Source organism: Onychomys torridus, chromosome 6, assembly GCF_903995425.1.
Source record: "Onychomys torridus chromosome 6, mOncTor1.1, whole genome shotgun sequence".
In the NCBI taxonomy this organism is placed as follows: domain Eukaryota; kingdom Metazoa; phylum Chordata; class Mammalia; order Rodentia; family Cricetidae; genus Onychomys; species Onychomys torridus.
Window position 1 is genome coordinate 166,920 of NC_050448.1, and position 22,672 is coordinate 189,591.

Genomic DNA, 22,672 nt, shown 5'->3' on the forward strand with positions numbered 1-22,672 from the left:
TGCATGAAGTTTCTGCAGAAACATTCTTTTTAATCTGTATGTTTACATTATAAACTGATTATACAGAAGTCTGTCTTTTCAATAATGAATGAAAATTCACTTCAGTTCTATTTCCTACTCTCCTTTGTTTTCTATCAGGTTGTTCAGAAAAATTATATTTTCAACTGGACAAACCTTAAAGAAAGAATCTGCTTCTTCAGTTCCAATTTTACCATTTTTCTGTAAGCCCAGGACTGAAGCCACAAGCAATCCAGGCTGAGTTTCCTTCAAGTGAATTGCAAGTTCAGTAGGAGAAATCTGGCCTTTCCACTGTTGAATTAACAGCCGAGGCTCCAGAATGAAGCCATATACCAGCTTCATCTTCAGATTAAAAAAGAAATGTTAGAATGCAGTGTATATTACAAATCAACTTTACTCATCTCATACATACATCCTAATACATTCATGATTTAGGGGAAAGTTATTAACATTTTATTTCTATTTTTTAGCCACAAAAACTAACTCTTATCCCAAGAAGGATACCATTAACTGTATTATATAAATTACTAATAGATAACTAAACTTAGAGATGTTCCATTTTTGTAAAGAGTTTTAGATTCGGAATATATGTCCTAAGTCTTCTCAAAATTATGGAAAGAAAACTCTGATTTTCAGAACTCTGCTCTTTTAAGCAGATGCCCTAATGCTGACTTCTTCTCATTGCAAATTGTCTCCTGGTATAATCTTTCCTGTTTTAGAAAACATGTTTATACTGTGAGCATTTGACCAAGCAGGCAACAATAAGAAGGCCCAGGCTCTAAAGTCGCCTTGCCTGTTCAAGCTGGCCAACTGTTCAATCACAGACAAGTTATTTCGGCTCTGTGTTTTAGGGGTCTCATGTGTGTAACAGCTATGACAACACTGACCTCAGCACTAAACAAGAATGAAATGGAATAATACATGAAAGCGATTTAGAATAGGCCTGGGACATAAGCACACAAATAATCCCCTCACCCCCACCTTAAATAATTAGCATCTTTGGCCTCTGTTTCTTCCTTTGGTGTACTATTTAAATATCAACTACTCCAGGGTGTCACTTGTGGTTTTTCTGAGTGGAAAGCATTTTTGTACCTATTAGACTCATATGGTTTACAGTTAATATCCTTCTTTCTATACTTGAAAAAACTCATTACCCTATTACGCTTCCAGGGAATACACTGTCTCTTATATCTACTCTAATCGCCAATTCTGGGCACAGCTTTTATATTCTTCTGTATCAAACATAATATTCTGAATATATGTGGTACTAAGATGATGAAAGATCTTTGAATAGCCACTTCTGGTATTTATCAATCTTATTTTTTTTGTTCTATTTGCAGATCTAAAGTCCCACTTAGATTAATTCCCATCTAATACTGTCTGTTATCTGTTACTCGGAAACCATGAGCTAGGCCAGGAGGTGGCACACATCTTTAATCCCAGCACTCGGGAGGCAGAGGCATGCAGCTCTCTGAGTTCAAGCCCAACCTGGTATGCAGAGCATGTTCCAGAACAGCCAGGGCATTTACACAGAGAAACCTTAACTCAGGGGGAGAAAAAAAAAGAAAAAGAAAAGCAGAAGCCATGAGGTACAAAGCCAGAAGAAAGCCAAATGCCTCGGGACTACCTCCAATCCTTTTTCAAACTGTGCTCAACACCAGTCATTACTATACCTCTGAATGGCTCTTCATTTCATTTCTGTACATGTCAAGGTCTCCCATTTTCAAGGCCACTGCTGCCTTGGTCAAGGTCACTAAGACTGGTGAAAATTCACAAGTATCCAGATTCTTTAAATAATGCAAGGCAGTTAAAGGACTGATATTCTTCATAGAAGGACTACAGAGGACATGAGGCAGTTGCTTCGGCTCAGCCACATGAAATATCTGAGCCACTTTTGCTGCTAATTCCTTTAATAAATATGAACAAAGTATAAAAGGTTAGCCAATAGGAAGCAATATAATCAGGACAAAAGGAATGTGTGCGTGTAAAGTCAGTATATAAACAATATAATGTTATGATTGAGAAATAGTGTTCATAAGAATATTTGGGAGACTAAAAATGAGATGGCATGATCTGTCTATAGAGGTGCAATAAGAAAAAAAATCAGTGAAAAATATATACCAATTTGTGACCAACATTTCTAATTTTAATCACATAGGAGAAAATGTTATTATACTTAAAAGTCTACAATTTAAAAACTACAACTTAGTTCAAAATATACGCAATAATATAACTCAAGAGAAATTTTACTTCCCATGAAGTCTCCAAGTAGGCAGTATTGCAATTTCCAACTGTGCTTAACTTAAAATACAAAATACAAAAATAAACTTTAATAATATTTTAACAGGTCATTGGCCCATTTGAAGTTTGGACACTTGAAAAATAAGTCCAATGGAGTTGTAAAAAAAAATCATACTACAAAGGAAGGCAGGGACCTGCTTCTGTCCTTCACTTCAAGAATAGATGTCATTATGATTGGGCAGGTCCCTCAACCACTAGATAACATCTCCATGATGAATATTGAGGAAATATGAGAAGGTGACCCCTAAACTCTTTTCCCAGCTATAATCCTAAAATCGTTAAAGGATAAAAGAGCACATTGATTTCTTTTTTAGTAAAAAAAGAAGAAACTATTTGGAACTTAAGTTCTAAATACTATTTACTAAAAAAATATTAAGGGGAATGAAAAGTTAAAAATAGAAACTGTATAGGAAATTATATTCACTTCACTTAATTCTTCATCCAGGTTTTCATAAAGTGAATGATTAATATAAAATATTAATCCTCTCTCAAATTTCTGTGATTCACTCTCTCCTGTCCAGTCCACACGGGCCAAAACTTCAGCCAGAGACAAACCAGACATCTTATAGTACGGTAAGGCGAGGTGGGATTGCTCAGTGTCAAGCCTAAAGAGAGAGAAATTTTAAAGGGCTTCAAATGTTCATTTCTAAACCAGCTACTTAACATAGTTAATAATAAAACAGATAATGCTTTCAAAGAAATAAGCCTCACAGTGCTCCGGCCACTAGTAACCACATAGTTTGATTTTATAATTTCACTTCAATTTGCAGTTTCTTTTTTTCTGAACACAATAAAGGTCGAACAGCAATCATTCATTAAGTGAATTTTAGTTTTTCATTTTTGGTTTTTCAAGACAGGGTTTCTCTGTGTATCCCTGGCTGTCCTGTAACTCATTCTGTAAAACAAGTTGGCCTCAAACTCAGAGATTCACCTGCTTCTGCCTCCTGAGTCCTGGGATTAAAGGTGTGCACCATGACCACCCAGCATTAATTTTAATATTTAATATGCCTCTAAAATAGTGGCATTTATGGTTCAGCATAGTCTATTTATAATTACACGAGCTAAGTAAGCTTGTAAAACAACTGTCTACAAAAACTTTTATAAACATGGTTCTCAGAAATAAAAATCTCTATTGACCTTAGCATTTCTTTGTGACATGAAGAAAGCACTGATCACTAATATTAAGATCTCAGACTGTTCCAGTGACATCCCTCCCTCAAGCTAATAGTCACAAAACAAGTACCAAAGCTATCCCAGGTCTTTTTTCCTGGTCATATGCCCCTCAAATCCTGAAAACAAAAATAAAGTAAAAATAAATAAATAAATAAAGCCATCCTCCCATATTCAAAAGTTTGGTATTGGATTTATTATTTCTCTAACAAACTGTGACACTTTCAAGACACTGTGTCTTGAAAGGTCATATTCATTTTGTATCACTAATCCTACCACAGTACCTGCCACATAGCATGCATTCAACAAATGCTTGTAAAATAAATGAAAAAAAGTGAACCAACTCCCAGAGATTAAAAAAAAAAAAAATCTGGTAAGTATATATAAAATTCTGTAACAAAGCTTAAGAAGTCTCACCAACCTGCTATAACAGTCTCCAAGGTGCCCACAGCTTTCTTTAAAGGCTTCTAAGAGCTCTGCTTTCTCTCCAGGCTCCAGCTGACTGCCATCCAGCAGAGCAGCTCTCACTAGCAGATGAGCCTCACTGAGCAAGTGGATACAGCTCTGGGTTTTCACGGTCTTGTAGGTGTTACTGTAGTCTACCTGAAACAAGAAGACAAACAGCTAGTTTTGCTGAAGAAAGATCACCAGTTCCCTACCCCGTCTCCACTCTGAAGAACTTCATTACATTTTGCTACTAAAATTAATATATAGGTATATTAAACACTAAAAGTAAGTAAATAAATGGTTGCATATTGTCTTAGTTTGCTTTTTATTGCTGTGATAAAACACCAACATCAAAGGCAACTTGGGGAAGAAAGGGTTTATTTGGCTTACAGGTCACAGTTCCTCACTAACAAAATCCAAGGAAGGAAACTGGAGGTGGGAACAGAAACAGGGACCAGAAAGGATCACTGCTTAGGCTTGCTCAGCCTGAATTTTTTCCCTTCTCCTCCTCCTGATTAAAGTAAGCTAAGGAGACACAATAATTAAGTATATTACCCAATCCTAGAATGGGTTGGTGGGAAAGCCATCAAGCCATGGCTGACTACACTGACTAAACTGGGTGGGATATAAAATATGTATCTTATATTTAAAGTTAAAAGCTGTGATGTATGCAGTTACTTTTCAATGGACCAAGGGAAATAACTGTGTTGGAAAAGTACAGGAGTACATGAGGGCAAATTGGGAGGAGTACAGACAGACAACAATCTGTGTGTCAGCTGTAAGGTTTTCTTTGTATATTTCTCATTCCTTCAATTTATCTAAGCTTGGCATTATTTAAAAGAAAAGTGTTGTAAGTTGCAGAGATGAGTAGGGAGTGGTGAATTTTGAAACAGGACAGGAATTCCACTCTAGGCCCCTCACCAGGCTGCTGCTGGAGTTACTGTACCTGGACAACCTATTATACTTAAAAGAAAGAGTATGACAGAAAATAATTATCTGAGATTTTTGTTTTTTCACCTCCATTTCCTGGTTCTCTTTGTTAGGTGCTTTAGTTTGTCTTCTGTTGCTATGATAAAACACTGATCAAAAACAACTTGGGAGGAGGAAAGGGTTTTTTGGCATAAAGCTTATAATCTTGAGGGGAAAGCCAAGGTGTGGAAACAGGAACTGGAGCAGAAGCCGTGGGAAAACACTGTTTCTGGGCTTGCTCCTATGGCTTGCTCAACCTGCTTACTTATATCACCCTGGACCACCTGGCCAGAAAGTGGCATTAACAGTGAGATTGGCCCTCTTACCTCAATGATTAATTAAGACAGACCTATAAGATATCTGATGAAGGAATCAATTAAGATTTCCTCTTCCCAGATTAGGTCTGTGGTATGTTGACAAAAAACAACCAGCACACTAGGACTCAAAGTCAATGGATTAAATTAGTTCAGTAGTCCTCCCTGGAGGGTGAGTGTAAGTGGCCTCTCAAATGCCAGAAGCTGTGAAAACAAGGTGAAGAAAGATACATGCTTGACTGTTGTGATGAAGCCTGGAAGCTGCCTGGGTGCAGCAAACTGAAATGGATAATTGATTTAATCCATTTTGTTTTTCTCTTTTGAGGTTTCCTTAGTGAAATATAAGGGACAGAGGCTAGGCAATAACAAGAGCAACATCTGCCTAGAACCACTCTCTTACATTCAATTTCACTCTAAATTTCTATAACAAAGAATCAGATGTCTGAAAAAGTACCATTTCTTTGTATAGCTGAACTGGTGCAATAGTATTCACAATATACAGATTCCATCCAGCCTCGGCTATGGGAGGGATTCTGCTTCTAACACTGGCATCTTTTCTAGAACTGAAAAGGATCAGAATTAAAGGCATGTTATTAATAAATTACCATCCTCATCTATAAATATCGGGTACTGTAAAAATAATACAAGTATTATATCACTTTCATTTAATTTTTTCTTGGTAATTAGCTATATACATAGTTTCCAAAGTTTACATCACTTCACAAGTATATAGATAGCATTTACTATTCTGTCATATACTGGTAAGCCAACTTGCCTCCAATTCTCCAAGAAAAGGTCCCCAAATAGGCATGCAGACCTATCAGTTTTGAAATTCCTCATGTCCAGACCCTCTTCATTGTGGCTTGAGTCCAGCATGCCATGGACCACAAAAATCTTAACAGAAACAACATGTAAAATGTTCAGATCACTAGAAAATGTTGAAGATACATAAGCCTGTGAGTTGGCTTAAAGTGTTATCTCTTTTTCTGTGATGTATTTTCTTTAATATAAAATAGATTATTCTTTAATATAAAAATATAATAAGCTCTTTTATAACATAAAAATGACCTTTGGATAAAAAATGTAGTACTGAAATGCCAAAGAGGAGAAACAGGAAAAAGCTTTGTGGCCAGGATTAACATTATGAGCTCTGTCTATGCCCATAATTCCACAGAGAAGGCACATCTTTTATATTCTTATCCACAGTACAGGCAATAGCTACTGAAACTATTTTATAATTCATTTCTTGTAAAAGTTCCATGGTAAATTACAAACAATATTATAGAGATCATTACACCTTCCTTATTTTCTCTGGAAAAGAAACCTATCTGATCATTCTGAGTTTTAATTAAAAAAATAAAAGTAAGACACATATACAATATACCAGTTACACTTCATTCCAGAAACTGGCAAAAATGTGTGGGGCTCGGGGAATACTTACAGAAGTCTCTTGGGTAACTCTCTTCTCTCTGGAATGGATTCAGGGTCTGCCTTTGTCAGAAGTATGATGTGGTTTTTAAAATGACAGATGGCTTTCAAGCCTATGAAAAGCTGTATTCTTAGAGCACACACATCCATAGTGACAGGTGGGCAAGCCTAATAAAGAAAAAAATTACAATTTTAACCAAGGAATGAAGGTATGTGAATCTCATCTTCAAACATCAGGGCAGCAGATGTAGCTCAGTTAGTAGAGTACAAGAAGCCCTGGGTTCAATCACCAGCATGGCATAGTACCAGGGATAGTGGCTCATACCTTACTCAAGAGGTGGATACAGGATGATCAGAAATTCAAGGTTATAGTCAGGTACAAAGTGACTTAGAGGCAAAGCTGAGATACATGAAACCCTGTCTTTAAAAACAAACCTACAAATTCAGTCTGTTCATTTGATAAAAATTCTCCACCCAGTTCTTGTTCTTTACAATAGTAATCTATACATGTCACCCACCACCTACTTTATAGATCTTTTTTGAACTGTTAATTATAAATACAAGGAAGGGTCTGAGAGCTGGGGGAACTATTGCAGAATAGTCTTTGAAAACTTTGTCTTTCCTGTACTTTCTTTTCCACCAAAGGCAATTCTCTCTCAGCTTCACCTGATAATTCTCTTGGACTATTTAAGTCCTTGTCACCCTCTAAGGATTTGACCAAATTACTCAGTTCATCTTTTTACTCCAAGAGTGGTCCTTAGATAGGAAATGTCTCTGAATAATCTTTGAAAGTCATTAAGAGTCCATAATCAATTTCTCCTAACTTGCACCTTTTGGGAACTAGTTTTTTGTAGACCTATTTTATATCCTAAATAATTAATAGAATCTCCTCTTTGTATCTTTTCAGGAGTAATTTGTAATCCCCAACAAGGCAAAATTGTCTTTACTTCTTCAAACATTCTTTCTAAATAACCTACATTTGAAACACCTACTAAAATATCAGCCATGTAATGATAAATTATAGATTTGGGAAATTGTTTACGTATTACTTCCAACAGCTGTCATACAAAATATTGGCCCGGGTTGTACTATTTAACATTCCTGTGGGTGAACCTTCCATTGATATCTCTTGACTGGCTGAGAATTATTATAAGTAGGCATGGTGAAGGCAAACTTTCTCTGTCTTTTTCTTGTAAGGGTATTGAGAAGAAACAGTCTTTTAAATTTTTAACTATAAAAAGCCATCCTTTAGACAATAGAATAGGCAAAGAAATTGCAGTTTGTGGAGAGCCCATTGGCTGAATTACCTTGTTAATTGCTATTATGTCTGTTACCATTCTCCACTTAGCAGATTTTTCTTTTTAATAACAAATACAGGAGAATTCCAAGGGCTGGTTGATTTTTTAATATGCTGAGCATTTAACTGCTCTTGTACCAGCAGTTCTAAGGCCTGTATTTTCTGTGTTGTTAAAGGCCATTCTGAACCCAGACAGGCTTGTCTGTTAAGCATTTTAAAGGTAGAGCTGTTGGTATCTTTGAAAAATCAGCAGCTGTTGTGCGCTGTTCTAGTACAGTCTAGATGGTTGGTAACTGTTCTTTATAATACTTTCTTATATTTTTCTCAGAAACATATGTCAGTTTCTGGTTTGTTTCTGAAGTTGGAGGAATGTTAATCTGGGTATTCCATTGTTGTAATAAATCACATTCCCATAGATTCATAGCTGTATTAGCCACATATGGCTTTAATTTTCCTCTCTGTCCTGGACCTATACATTTGACCCATCTTGCGCTGTGTTTCACTTGAGATAATGTTCAGATCCCTAACAGTTGAACATTTACCTCCTGAAAAAGCCAATTTGGATGCCAAGATTCTGATGCAATTATTGTTATGTCCACACCTATGCCAACAAGACCTTCAATGAGAATGTCATTTATTCATATTTTTAATTTTTGTCTTTGTTCATTTATAGAAGTTTGCCAAAATATTCGCTTTATGGTTTCTTCTGAACTTTTTGTTCTCTCTGCTGTAGCTGTTCACCCTGAGCAGTATGGATTTTTACAATAGTCATTTGGTTATTTAATTGCTCTGAAAAGGGATTTCTACTGTGATGGCAGGAAAGGATTGAACTGAATTTGCCATGGGGGCCTGCAAGAGGGCCCTCAGGTAGTTTCCCAATGGCAAAGAAAAAGGATTACCTGTTTCTGCTTTGTTGATCTACATTCATTAGTCCAATGTTTGCCTTTACCACACCTTCTGCATATTCCAGAAGGGAATGGTGTTCTGTTGCCATTGTTTTCTGAAAAAATATTGTTTCTAAAAACACCTTGTTTACAGTTCCTTTAGGTAACCTTGTTTACTGCAGTTAAAGCATCTGAAATTATTATTTTTCTTCACACCTCTGGAAATCACCTCCTATCCAAGTATCCTATCCAAGTATCATCATGGTCATAAGATTCAATATTAATTTATCTTGGATCCATTCCTTAAAGGGCGCTGATCTTGCCTTTTATGGCCTAAGTACCCTTTTGCATTGTGCATTAGCATTTTCAAAAGTCAGAGATTCAATTATTATCTGTGTTGCTTCTGAATTTGGTATCATTCTATTTACTGCTGAAGACAGCCTTTGTAAGAAATCCATGAAGGTTTCTTTTGGGCCCTTTATAACTTTGTGAATGACTCAGTTTTCTTTCCTACTTCTTCAGTTCTATTCCGAGCATTCAAGGCTGCTAAGTGGCATAAAACTAGGGTGTGGTCATCATGTAAAGATTGTCTTTGTATATTAGCATAACCATCTTCTCCAAGAATTTGATCTTGGAACATTTCTATACCTCTAACCCTACATTGTTGTTCTATAGTCTGAGCCTCCTCTTTCTATCATGTCTTCCATTGTAACTGGGTTCCAGTCTTTAAATCAGCTGTATCCATTTTTCCAGTATTGAGGGATAATTCTATTACAAGTTGATCATGAATGGAGAATGAATACCATATGAGACTGTAGCTTCCTTGAAAATTCTCAAATCTAACATTTGCACAGCAGTACAATCACTCATACACAGCCTTGATCAAGTATTTGGCATTTCCTGTAAAGTTACTGGATAGATTAAGGTTGGCTGTTTGAAAGCCTTAGGCTGTTTCTCTATAACCATATAATTCAATGCTGAGATAGGTTCATCTTTAAATTCTTCTGTCTGGGTCTGAATATGTCTATGATCTGATTTAACAAGGTTTTCTAAAACTTTTATCTTGGCACTCAAATTAACCAACCTTTTTAATGATAAAACAAAATGATCAAACAAATAATATCCATAATTGACATTATACAAATACCATCAACATTAATTATCCTAATTAATTATCTTCACAACACCTAATATATTATCTGACAAAGAACAAATTCCCTTCATCATAAAAATGTTTCCCACATTTTTAATGTGGGGGAAATTTTTTCTTTTAACTAATTTATCCCTTTAAGATATCTTAATTGACTCACTAAGTCTGCCGACCACATAGAACAGGTCAAGCCTGAGGGAGTTTCAAGGCAGGTACATAGTGTGGTAGCAGTCCGAGATGGGGATTCATAGAGAGCCCATAACCCACCAGGAAAGAAGAAGCCAAAGAGACTCCAGCCCATGTGGGGTGGAGCCTCCAGCCACTTGCAGCTTGGGCCTGAGCCCTAGGCAAGAGGCTTTTTTGTGAATTCGTGCCACAAGCGTTGGTTCACCAGACATAACACAAATTGATAAGCAGTCTTATTAATAAAAAAAAAAATGGAGCCAGATATTGGGGTGAAAGCTGAGAGGAATATAACAAGCCACTCACAAGTTCTTACCGCTAGGAAATCCTCAGCCCACGAAAGCTACTTCCTGTATACTCACACCTTATATACTTTTCTATACCCTGCCATCTTACTTCCTCTGTCCACCTAGCTACATCACTTCCTCATTCTGCCCAGCTCTATCACTTCTCTCCCAGTCCAGCCACAAAATCTGTTTGTTTTTCCCTTCCCAGAGAGATCCTTATGTCTCCCCTTGAGCCCTCCTTGCTTTATAGCCTCTCTGGGTCTATGGACTGTAGCTTGATTATATTTTAATTTATAGCTAATATCTACTTGTGAGTACATGCCATATTTGTCTTTCTAGGTCTTTTCAGTTTCATGAAGTCTCATTTATTTATTGTTTATGTTAGTGCCTGCACTATTGATATTCTGTTCAGGAAATTGTTTCCCATGACAATGTGTTCAAGGCTATTCCCCACTTTCTCTTCTATTAGGGTCAGTGTATCTGGATTTATTTTGAGGTCTTTGATCCACTTGGACTTGAGTTTGTGCAAGGTGATAGATATGGATCTATTTGCATTCTTCTACATACCAGCATCCAGCTAGACTAGCATCATTTGTTGAAGATGCTTTTTTTCCCATTGTATATTTCTGGCAGCAGCCCAGGCTGACCTCCAACATGGATCAGTCCTTCTGTGTCAGTCTTCCAAGTTCTGGGTTCACAGGTGTGAACTACCATTCCTGGTTCTACAGTTTTGCTTTTAACATATTTGTAACAACTACACAGAACCATTAAAACAGTATTGTGCAATTTGTGTAATTGAAGGCAATGCATGAAAGTGGTTTCTTTTACTATCATCAGAATACAATTCTTCATTTTCCAAGGCCTTGACAATTTTCTATACTTTAAAGCTTCTTAATATGCTACACCAATAATTTCATTTTTGCTTTTAGTGAGAATATCCTTAATATTAGAAAATCTTTGAATACAACTGAATGTAGGCAATTTTTTGATGATCATTTGACCTTGAATTTCTTTTCTCTGTAATATAGTCATCATCTGTATAACAGTATGTGCTATTTCACTTCTAAGGTACAAGATAATTGAATGAATATTCATAACAATTATGCTATGCTTGCTACAAGTAGCTCCCAAATTATTCAGCCCTGGTTTTCACAGGTTACTTGATGGCTTCCTTGAGTGTCTTTTTTTCTTTTTTTTTTTTGGTGTGGTGGTGGTGGTGGTACTGTTGCTTAGTGATGGAACTAGCTGTTTGGTCCTGCCTAGTGAGCCTGAGATATGGGTACCACAGTACTATCAACAGGTACTGGAGAGTGACTGTGTCCAATAGAGTAGGTTCATTTTTTTAGCTGCTCAACTGTAGTGCTGTAGTTTTCTGTTGCTGTCTTGGCTTACTTTTTGCTTTCAGCTGCTGGGAAAACTAAAATTTGTAGATTTTTCTGTACTTTTTTGTGATGTGCAGAGCATCACTGGAGGTGTGAGAGGGAAGGCAGTGAGTGGTTCATACCTTCTGGCTTCCTTTCCCCACTGCCTCGCCAGTTCTAAAACCCTAGATGCTACTGAGTAAGCATGCAATCACTTCACCCACTTATTAACTGTGGTGATACTTTGTGTTCTAATGAATAAAGCTTGCGTGAAAATTAGGAGGAGCTAGCCACTAGTTAACCATAGAGGCCTGGAGGTCTGTACAGACAGACAGGAAGTGATAGAGCTGGGTGGAGAGAAGATGTGATAAGGCAGGGCAGAGAGAGGAGCTCACTCTCTTTCGGTGGAGGATTTTCTAGGGGTAAGAACTAGTGGCTTGCTGCTCTGCCTCTCTTATCTTTCAGCTTTTACCCCAATATCCGGCTATGTTTTTTTTTTTATTTATTTATAAGACTATTTAGCAATTCATGTTACATCTGGCGACCCAACGTTTGTGGCATGACTTCACTAAAAAGCTGCTTGCCTGTAACCTTGCAGGCTTCTGGCTCAAGCCCAAGCTGCATGTGACTGGAGTCTCGTTGGCTTCTTTTCTCCTGGTGGGTTGTAGGCTCTCTCTGGATCCCCATCTTGGGCTGCTACCACAGTAGGTAGCTGCCTTGAAACTTGCTCAGGCTATTACTGCTCTACACAGAAACAGTCAGCCTCACATCTGAAGGGTCATTGTCAATAAATTTGGTGAATCAATTACCAGGAATAGACCCAACAGAAATTGTAATACCTGTAACTAATGATGAAATTGACAAATTATGGGCAGAGAGTGAACTTTGGCAAAGAGCTTGCAGTAATTTTTTGGGAGAGATTAACAACAAATATCCCAAAAAGATAGAAATAAATATAAAGAGAGCTAACTGGATCCTGTCTCACATTGCATGGGAAACACCAAAATCGGGAGCCTCTATATTTTATACAGACACAAACAAACAAGGAAAGGTGGGTTGCACATGAGAAAATTTAAGTGGTTCAAAGTCCTTATAATTCTGTCCAAAAATCGAAATTATAAGCTACTCTGATGGTATTAATGGATTTTTAGGAAACTCTCAACATAGTTACTGACTCTCAGTATGCTGAAAGATTGGTCTTACATATTGGGAGTGCAGAATTTATCCCTGATGGGTCAGAATTAACTTTGTTATTTACTCAGTTGCAAGAAATAATCAGGAATAGGAATCATCCCTTAAACTCACATCTGATCCCATATGGGTCTACCAGGAACTCTAGCACAAGACAATGAGGAGATCGATAAACTATTGATTGGAAATGTGCTGAAGGCCTCAGAATTTTCATAAAAAAAAATCATGTCATGTTAAAATGGATTTTTCTGTAACCTTGCAACAAGCTAAGGAAATTACAAGGAAATGTCCTACTTGTTCTTTTTACAATCAAACTCCACTAGCAGCAGGATGCAACCCAAAAGGTATGCAGAGGAATAAAATCTGGCAGATGGAAGAGTTTCATTTTGTAGAATTTGGAATATTGAAATATGTACACCACACTATTGATAACTATTCAGGATTTCAAGGGGCAACTGCTCTAAGTTCCAAAAGGCTGATTCTATAATCACACATTTACTAGAAGTTATGGCCATCACGGGTATACCTGTACAAATTAAAACTGACAATGTTCCAACATATGGCTCTGTTTATTTTTTTAATAAGTTTTTGCTTATTACAATATAAAGCATATTACAGGTATACTACACACTCCTATGGGCCAAGCAGTCATAGAGAGATCAAATTGAACTCTAAAGGATATGCTAAATAAACAGAAAGGGGTGGCAAAAAAACCAGAAATAGATTACATGATGCTCTATTAACTTAAAATTTTCTCAATGCTAATGAGAAAGGAACAACAGCTGCAGAGAGACATTGGATAATAGAAAAAACTACAGAATTAAATCAGCCTATATACTTTAAAGATGTGCTGACCTCAGAATGGAAACCAGGATATGTGTTACATTAAGGATGAGGTTTGCTTGTGTTTCTACAGGAGAAGAAAAGCTATGGATACCATCAAAATTGATAAAGGTTCGATTTGAAAATGAGAGACCTCTTAATTAGAAGAGGTGATAGTTCATCAACCAGACTGACCACTAAATTTAAACTAACTTATACCACTAACAAATGTTTTCCATTTAATCAGATACAACTTGCCAAAAGTGAAACTCCCCAAAGTCAGTGTTGGGGAAGGGTTTTTGTTTTTGTCTTTCAGGAGAATGAAGGCTAAAGAATCTGAAGAACAATGGACAAATGAGACATCTGAAGGAAAAGGATAAATCATCCAGAAAAAAAATGACCCAAGAAAAAGAGTTAATTGGCTTATTGGTATATTACATATCTAACTAGATAAAATTTCATAAGTCTTCCTAAATTTTGTTTCTGCTTTTCTCTACAAACACAGAACGCAAATGGACTTTATGTAGTCCCAGTTCAATTAAAAAATTAAAGCTGCATTTGGAGTTGGAGTGTGGCTCTCTCCTTCTCTAAATCCAACTACGCTTATTAAAAAAAAAAAAAAAAAATCTCTGTATCCTGTCCAAAGAGCCACCTGATTTGGGACAGAAGAAAACCAAAATTAAGGGACTATTCTATTGCAACTAATCTCATAATTTTTGGTTCTACTTTGACTCTTTAAAACTTTTAATAACTAATCCTAGAAAAAAGGCTTTATCTAGCTTCCTATACATGATTTCGGGTTTGAGTTTCTATCAGTTTTCTGAAGGGAACCATGATCACATCTAACTGTGACTTTGAAGTCACCAAAAAGATATTGGGGCCCCACAAAAATGATTCCATCAGGATGATGATAATACCACTAAGCTGACAAACACCACCCAATGATTGGTTTTGGACTATAAACTGGTCAGGACAAATTTAAGATGGCTAGCTGAGATGACCCAGCCTCACAGACTACATGAGCAAGGACTTGAGACAAGCCCTGCATTTTCTCAGTATTCAGAGACTAGACAAATGATACAGCTAACTCTCTCAGGACTTGACAATTAACCCATTTTTTTTCCTTTTCAAGATCCCCTAAAGATATTGTCGCCCCTAAATAACAGGAAGTAATTTTAGGAAAATGATGCCCACATTCCCAAAAGGTGGTGGTTTTTGGTCTTTCAATGGGTTATGGATGATTATCATTGTTTAGGATGGTTGGTTACATGTTGTTAATTGATAGTGGTCAGGAAAAAAAGCTAAACAAGAAGATTAGATTCAAGGTTCTTGTTTGAGGGAAAAAAAGTGATATAGACATAATAAGACAAAGGAGTAGATTATTGAATCTACTCTGAAAAGAAAAGGGAAGATAAAGATATAAGATTAAAAAGGTAGCTTGTTGAATCCACTTTTAAAAAGCAACTATTAGTTTTATAGATTTTACATTGGATTAGATTTCTGTATAATGTATACAAAGTATGTATATTGATACAAATTTGAGATTGATTTTTGTTGGAAAATACTGTATATATATATTTCTAATCTTATTCAAGGTATTGTACCTATACAATTCATTTAACAATGTAATGTAATTTGCTAGTCCTTGAAAGATATTACCAACTATTCAGGATAATAAAAAAAAATGCAAGTTAGCATTACAATCAAACTTGAAGTCATATTAGATATGTTTTCAATCAAATAGAGATATATTTTAGATAGACAGGTCATCTTCAAACACTTCAGAGACCTGCACAATATGGCATTTAATAACATAGATTTTTTAATACAATGAGATTGGCACCAATCTACTTCCGAGAAGATGATGGGCATTAAAGAAACTCCTTCTGTGGAGATTATTTTCATTGTGGCAAAAGTTAGCCACTGGCCAAGAAATTGCCCTTGTCTGGACTGCAGGCAAAATGGACAAGCAGAACACAAAAGAAATTACTGCCACTCCTTGCCAAAACAAGGTAGAAAGGCTCTTTAGAAAATCCTGCTTCACAGATGATTCTGTCAGATATACTAGGTCGGTAGGCTGAAAATGGATGCCACAATGTTGCAAAGAAACCTCGGGTGACTGTCCAGGCAGGCAGATGTTTCTGTCAATCTTCACATTTTTTTTGGAAGTCATTTGCTTGCATTCGTTGTTTAACTAGGTAACATTATTTCCTTCTTGGATCTCGGAGAGAGTTAAAGATTAGATAGTTATAGTTTTTCTTACTAACAAATTCGAAGAGAAACTCACTAAAGAGTGTAAAGTGTGTAAGTTTGAAAGACATCAAAAGACAGTTTTCGGTTGGTAATACAAGTTAGGATAGAAAGTAAATAGATACATGTTGGATTCACCAAACTAGGATAGAGAATGGAATTTTTTCACTGAATTTGTCGAAGGCAAATGGACTACACTTTGTTGATGTACTTATTGCCTATATATATAGTTATTGTACTTATTGTATATAGGTTTTCTTATATTAGTTATATTTTTTTTTTATTTTAGACAAAAAAGGGGAAAATGTGGTGGTATTTTATTTGTGCTTTAATAAATAAAGCTTTCCTGGGGATCTGAGGATAAAGCCAGCCACTATATTAAACACAGAGGTCAGGCATTGATAGCACATGCCTTTAATCTTAGCATTCGAGAGGCAGAGATTCAGTCAGATCTCTATGAGTTCAAGCCCACACTGGGAACAGAGCCAGGCATGGTGGTACAGACCTTTAATCCCAATACTAGTTAACCATAGAGGTCTGGGGGTCTGTACAGACAGACAGGAAGTGATAGAGCTGGGTGGAAAGAGGAAGTAATGTAGCTGGGCAGAGAGAAGTAAGATGGCAGGACACGCCTTTAATTCCAGCACTTGGGAGGCAAAACCAGGTGGGTCTCTGTGAATCTGAGGCCAGCCTGGTCTACAGAGTGAGTTCTAGGACAAGCTCCAAAGCTACACAGAGAAACCCTGTCTTGAAAACAAACAAACAAACAAAAAATACAACAACAACAAAAAGATGGCAGTGCACAGAAAGTTATATAAGGTGTAGGCATACATGAAGTAGCTCTCTTGAGCTGAATATTTCCTAGCAGTTAGAACTTGTGGCTGGCTTGTTCTATTTCTCTGATCTCTCAGCTTTTACCCCAATATCTGGCTCTGGGTATTTTATTAATACGACCATTTTAGCAATTGGTGTTATAGAGAGGAGGTGAAGGGGAGAGGCTGGGAGAAGGAGATGGAGGGGAAACTGTGGTTGAGATTATAATATATGAGAGAATAAAAGACTAAAAATAAAACAAGACAAAAAATGTCATAGTTACAAACTTGTCTTTAAAGCAATGGTTCTCAACCTTTCTAATGCTGCCATCCTTTAATACAGTTCATCATGTTATGGTGACCCCCTCAACCACAAAATTATTTTCATTGCTACTTCATAACTGTAATTTTCTTACTGTTATGAATCATAATGTAAATATTTTTGGAGACAGAAGTTTGTCAAAGGGGTTGCGACTCATAGGTTGAGAAACTGCTCTAAAGGTACACTGTATCTATTACTCATAACATTTTAAAACACTTTGAAACAATCTTAAAAACTGTCAAATCACACATCTGAAATGCTTATTAACTAGTGTCTATCCAGAACTTCTACTTTAATAAATGTATTAATTAGGGTTACTATTGCTAAAATGAAACAACATGACCAAAACAAGATGGGGAGGAAAGAGTTTATTTGGCTTACACTTCCACATTTTTCATCACTGAAGGAAGCCTGGACAGGAACTCAAATGGGGCAGGAACCTGCAGGCAGGAGTTGATGCAGAGACCATGGAGGAGTGCTGCTTACTGGCTTGCTCCTATGGCTTTATCAGTAGCCTGCTTTCTTATAAAACCCAGGACCACCAGCACAGGAACACCCTCCTGCACTAATCACTAACTATGAAAATACTCTACAGGCTTGCCTATACCCTGATTTTATGGAGGCGTTCTCAATTGCATCTCCCTCCTCTCAGATGACTCTAGCCTGTGTCAAGTTGACATAAAACTAGCCGGCACAATGAATAAGGCCTTCTTGGGCCTTTAGTCTTTTCCAAGCTTAGGTCTAAGAACTAGTTTGCAAGCATTCATGCCCTCCCTTGAGCTTAGTGTTTTGCTGTCATCAGAAGCCAGCTCTAACCTTCAACGTCGTGTCCATGCACAGGTCCTCTTCATGAGCCACTGCTGCACTGCACCGCACCGTGAAACACTGCAGGCTTTGGCTAAGGAAGAAGACAGATGCCACTAAGCAAAGAGGGAGCCAAGGACCAATGTACTCACCATGGTGGAAAGGGCTTCACCAGCAATCAGAGCAAAGGCAGAGGGCAAAAAACGATGCTATTATCTGTTACATTATAGTGAGTAAGTCTGGTTCTTAGAAAGGATAGTGTTGTGGAATCCCTGAGGCATATTTGTAGACTACCTCATTCCCATGGAATCGAAATCTCAAGCACTAACTGTGATGAATACTCACATTTAAGAGTCAGGCTATCCAGGCTGGAACCAACATCTTCACTTAACCAACAGCAAAATGCCCCTAACAGTAGCTCACAGCATGAATGGTTGACTACTAGAACCCAGAATTAGAATCTGCTTCCTGACTGCTGCCTAATGTTCAGTTGGAAGCTCTGCCTCACCCTCCCACCTCCCTCTCCAAACCCTGCCCCTCTCAGAAAGTCTACCAAGAGGTAGCTCCTCCCCTGGAACTGCTCAAGAGCACACATACAGGTTATTTAATCTCCCTGCCCCTAGACGTGCCCCATGATTTCTCATTCCCCTCCCCTGCCTCACTTCTAGGGGGCTTAGAGTGCTTAGCTCATTAAATGTGGACTTTTAATTTGGCTTGATCTGGCTTATTGCATCAGCAGAGAAACCTAGTTTAGGGGATTCAAATACCTATCACCTATCACACTATCTCAGAATAAAATTCAGCCTTGATTATGAAGTGTGACCAACTCAGACTACACAAACACATGAATGGTAAAATGAAAATAAGACTCTTCAGAATGCCTTGTCTACCATCTTGCTTTGAAAACTGGAAAAGTTCATTTTGGCTGACACCTTTCTAGAGAATAAAACCAACTAGACTCAAGGCTCCTGACTCCTCTATCTCCTACAACCCCAGGGTCATTGTGCAGGGCAAAGGACAGATTGAGGGCACACAGACACCTGGCTGTTATCTGCTGTTATCTAAATCAATAGCAATATTGATTAAAAAGCTATTTACTGAGAAATTACTACCAAATTCAGCTTGTAAAGGATGTACAAGGAAACAAACTAGAAACTTGGAGAAGTAAACATGAGCTCTTAAAAATTAGGAAAAAGGGCTAGATATGGTGGGTGATGCATACCTTTTGGCTCTCAGGAGACAGAGACAGATCTCTGTGAGTTTGAGGCCAGCCTGGTCTACATAGTGAGTTTGGGCATAGCCAGAGCTACATGATAAGAAGAACCCTGTCCAAAAAAAAAAATGTCTAAACCAAACCAAACAGTAGCTAGCATTATACTGGAAGTGGCAGCACCTTTTCAGCCATGCTCTGTACCTCATATGGCAGGGCATGCAGCCAGGCCTCTGCCCAGCTCTCAATGCTACCATTTTCATCTCATACCACTGTTAAGTGTCATTCCCACAGTTATAGGAAATAATCTCTGATGCTACCACATAAACTAGGATACCAGCACTAGCATTTACTAATGTACACCAGAGAAAGCAACCTTGTGATGTGAAGAGAGCCTGAGAGAATGAGGCACAAACAACATCTGCATGAGTCTAGAATGACAGTGGGCAACTATGACACAAAGGTCAATGATTGTTAGGTTCTGGAGACAAAAGGCAAGGGTCTCTGACTTATTTCCACCTACCGTAATCCTGTTTATTTGCTACTATTAGATTACTGAGCAGAAATACAAAAGGAATAAAAGATAAATATTCAAAATATCTACCTTAGTTATTTTCTATTGCTGTGAGAAAACACCATGACCAAGGTAAAAGGATAAAAGAGTTTAGTTGGGCAGTGGTGTCACACACCTTTAATCCCAGTACTTGGGGGTCAGAGGCAGGCAAATCTCTATGAGTTCCAGGCCAGCCTGATCTATAAAGCAAGTTCCAGAACAGCCATGGCTGCACAAAGAGACCCTGTCTTGAAACACTAAAATTTTAATTAAGGAGTTTAATTTGGCTTATGGTTTCAGAGCACTGGAGTCCATGATAACAAAGAGATAGAACACCTGGGAGCTCTTAATTCACAACCATGAGGCACAGAGATAGTACTGGGAATCACCTATATCTTTTGAAACCTCAAAGCTCACGTGAGCATCACTGTCCATCCTCTGGAATAATGGCCCACAGAAAATAAAAGGGGAAAGTGAGAAAGCCAGCTGAACACCAGCAGTTCTTTTTCTGATTCCCAGCAGCTGTGATGCAAAAGGCTCTTCTCTGCTACATACTCCTCACCAAAATTCACTGACATCTCTAAAACCAGAGCCTAATCAATTCTTCAAGATAGTTCTGTTGAACATTCTGTAACTATTATGACATGAGAAGTAACACAGGGTACAAATTTAGTAGGTAAACTAATTTCTTATTGTACTATCCATTTACATAATCAGGTGGAGGAAAAAATGAAAAGTCTTTTTGCACTTGGAGACAGAGATGGGCATTTCTATTCCTCCCTTCTCTCTCTCTCTCTCTCTTCAATTCCTTGGTTTCTGAGATACTTGGTTTCTTGGGACTGTAGAGATAGCTCAGTGGTTAAAAGCACTTGCTGTTCTTGAGGAGGACTGAGGTTTGGTTCGAGCACCCACACAGTGGCTCAAAACCATCCCTAATTCAGTTACAGGGGATCTGACATCTTCTTCTGGTTTCTGTAAGCAGCTGGCACACACATGTTGTACATAATTCATATGGTGCACATACATAATGCCAGCAAAACACTCAAAATAAAATTTAAAATCAATCTTTGTCTTCCTTCTTTTGCTTTTTAAACATAATCTTCATTAGAGCTGAGGATCCCCAATGACTTTTCTCTTCTATACACTCTTGACTACTTTGAAAATCATCTTTTGCTTTCTGGCCATACACACCTGAACTTTCTTCTCTATTCTTATCTAAAATCCACTTAGCATGCTCTCTTGATAGTCTATAAGCACCTCAAACTCGATGGTCTAAACCAGACTGCTCTTGTGCTCTACATTGCAGTAGGCAGCACTATTTCATAAAATCAGGCTTAAGCCAGGCACAGTGACACAAACTGGTAATTCTAACACTCAAAAGCCTGAAGCAAGAAGATTGTTAGAACTTTCAAGTAGTCTGGTCTACCTAGTGAGTACCAAGCCAATCAGGACTACATAACAAAATGCCATGTTAACAAATTAATAAACAAATAAAATCAGGCTCAAAGCCCTAGTGGGTTTTTTAAAAACTCTTTCTCTCTCAATTAGCCTTTCAGATACAAAGAAACTCTGACAAAGCTGCTCCTAGCCATCCTTACTTCTCTCCCTGCCACTTACCTATATACAATCCCTTAATACCCTATGAACCACTCCCACAGCCTATTTATAGATGTTGAATTTGCTGCTATCAGTGTTCAAGAAAAAGCCTTCCTCAGCCTGATTTTCAAAATCTGACACTAGCTCTATAGCATGATTCCCACCATATGTTTATTTTTAGCTTCTTCATATTCAAAGACTATCCACTACACACAAATTTGAAACGCTCCTATCACCAGTCTAGAGGACCTGGGAGAGTAGAGTCAAAAAATGAAGTGGACTAAAGTCTCATGCAATCACCAACTTTATTTACATCATCACACAATCTATATTCTGAGGGTTAAACAAGGTCATATTAGTTCAGGCTATAAACATTTTGAATAAGAATTGCAAGATAATGGGTAATCTCAAGTAAACAAATTCCTATTTACTATACCTATGAAAGCACATTCCAAGAACAAACCCATATTTAGAAGGAACTGAGTTTTCTCACAAGCATTCAGAATTTTACTCACACAGCTCCATTCTTAGACTGTGTTCTGACACTTCCACTATTGGCATTTCTCCTTACACCAGGGAGAAGTCTGTTTAAAAATGGACATCAGAATCCCAAGGTGGTTTTTTTACCGTTTAAAATATACTCAGCCAGGCGGTGGTGGCGCATGCCTTTAATCCCAGTACTTGGGAGGCAGAGCCAGGTGGATCTCTGTGAGTTCGAGGCCAGCCTGGTCTACAAAGCGAGTTCCAGGAAAGGTGCAAAACTACACAGAGAAACCCTGTCTTGAAAAAACAAAAACAAAAAACAAACAAACAAACAAAAAATACTCAAAGCATCCTCTGGAAATTCTGATATATTCACGAAATTAAAACAAAATAAAACAAAAATCAAGGTTGTGGGCAGTTAACTATTGGACATTTCTGAAAACCTGGATTACAAACTTTATCATCTTCGTTCTATCCGTTTTAAGCCTCTGAGCCACATGAGTGGCCAGGCCCTCCCCCAACGACCTCCAACTGCCAGATTCTACCCATAGGACATTCTAACTGCCCTAACTGCTGGAACCAGGGCCTCACCCTACAAAGTAGGGCCCGTGGTCCTACATTAGCCAGGGTCTGAGTTGATGTCCATGGCTCCTGTTACCACTGAGGGCTGATTAAGATGCCTGGGGTCTGACCAGTCATCCAAGTTATTAGCATTTGGGGGCCATGATGCTGCCAGGGCCAAACTGATCTGGGTATTGAAATCCAGGAGCTACGCAGGGCCACCTTCGCTGGCCCTGAGATAGCTAGCCCTGCTCCTCCC

At 37.8% G+C, this 22,672-nt stretch overlaps 1 protein-coding gene across 4 annotated transcripts in view; it reads right to left on the reverse strand.

Moving 5' to 3' along the window:
- Positions 1 to 22,672, reverse strand: part of Hps3 (HPS3 biogenesis of lysosomal organelles complex 2 subunit 1) — a 52,523-nt gene that overhangs the window by 15,571 nt on the left and 14,280 nt on the right. For all 4 annotated transcript variants that reach the window (XM_036189622.1, XM_036189620.1, XM_036189621.1 and 1 more), the window contains exons 6-12: positions 18,023 to 18,104; positions 6,661 to 6,815; positions 5,674 to 5,782; positions 3,911 to 4,092; positions 2,744 to 2,924; positions 1,692 to 1,925; positions 175 to 360 (exon numbers count right to left, since the gene is read on the reverse strand). In XM_036189622.1, the coding sequence (XP_036045515.1) occupies positions 175 to 360; positions 1,692 to 1,925; positions 2,744 to 2,924; positions 3,911 to 4,092; positions 5,674 to 5,782; positions 6,661 to 6,815; positions 18,023 to 18,104 (1,129 nt within the window). The remainder of the gene's footprint in view (positions 1 to 174; positions 361 to 1,691; positions 1,926 to 2,743; positions 2,925 to 3,910; positions 4,093 to 5,673; positions 5,783 to 6,660; positions 6,816 to 18,022; positions 18,105 to 22,672) is intronic.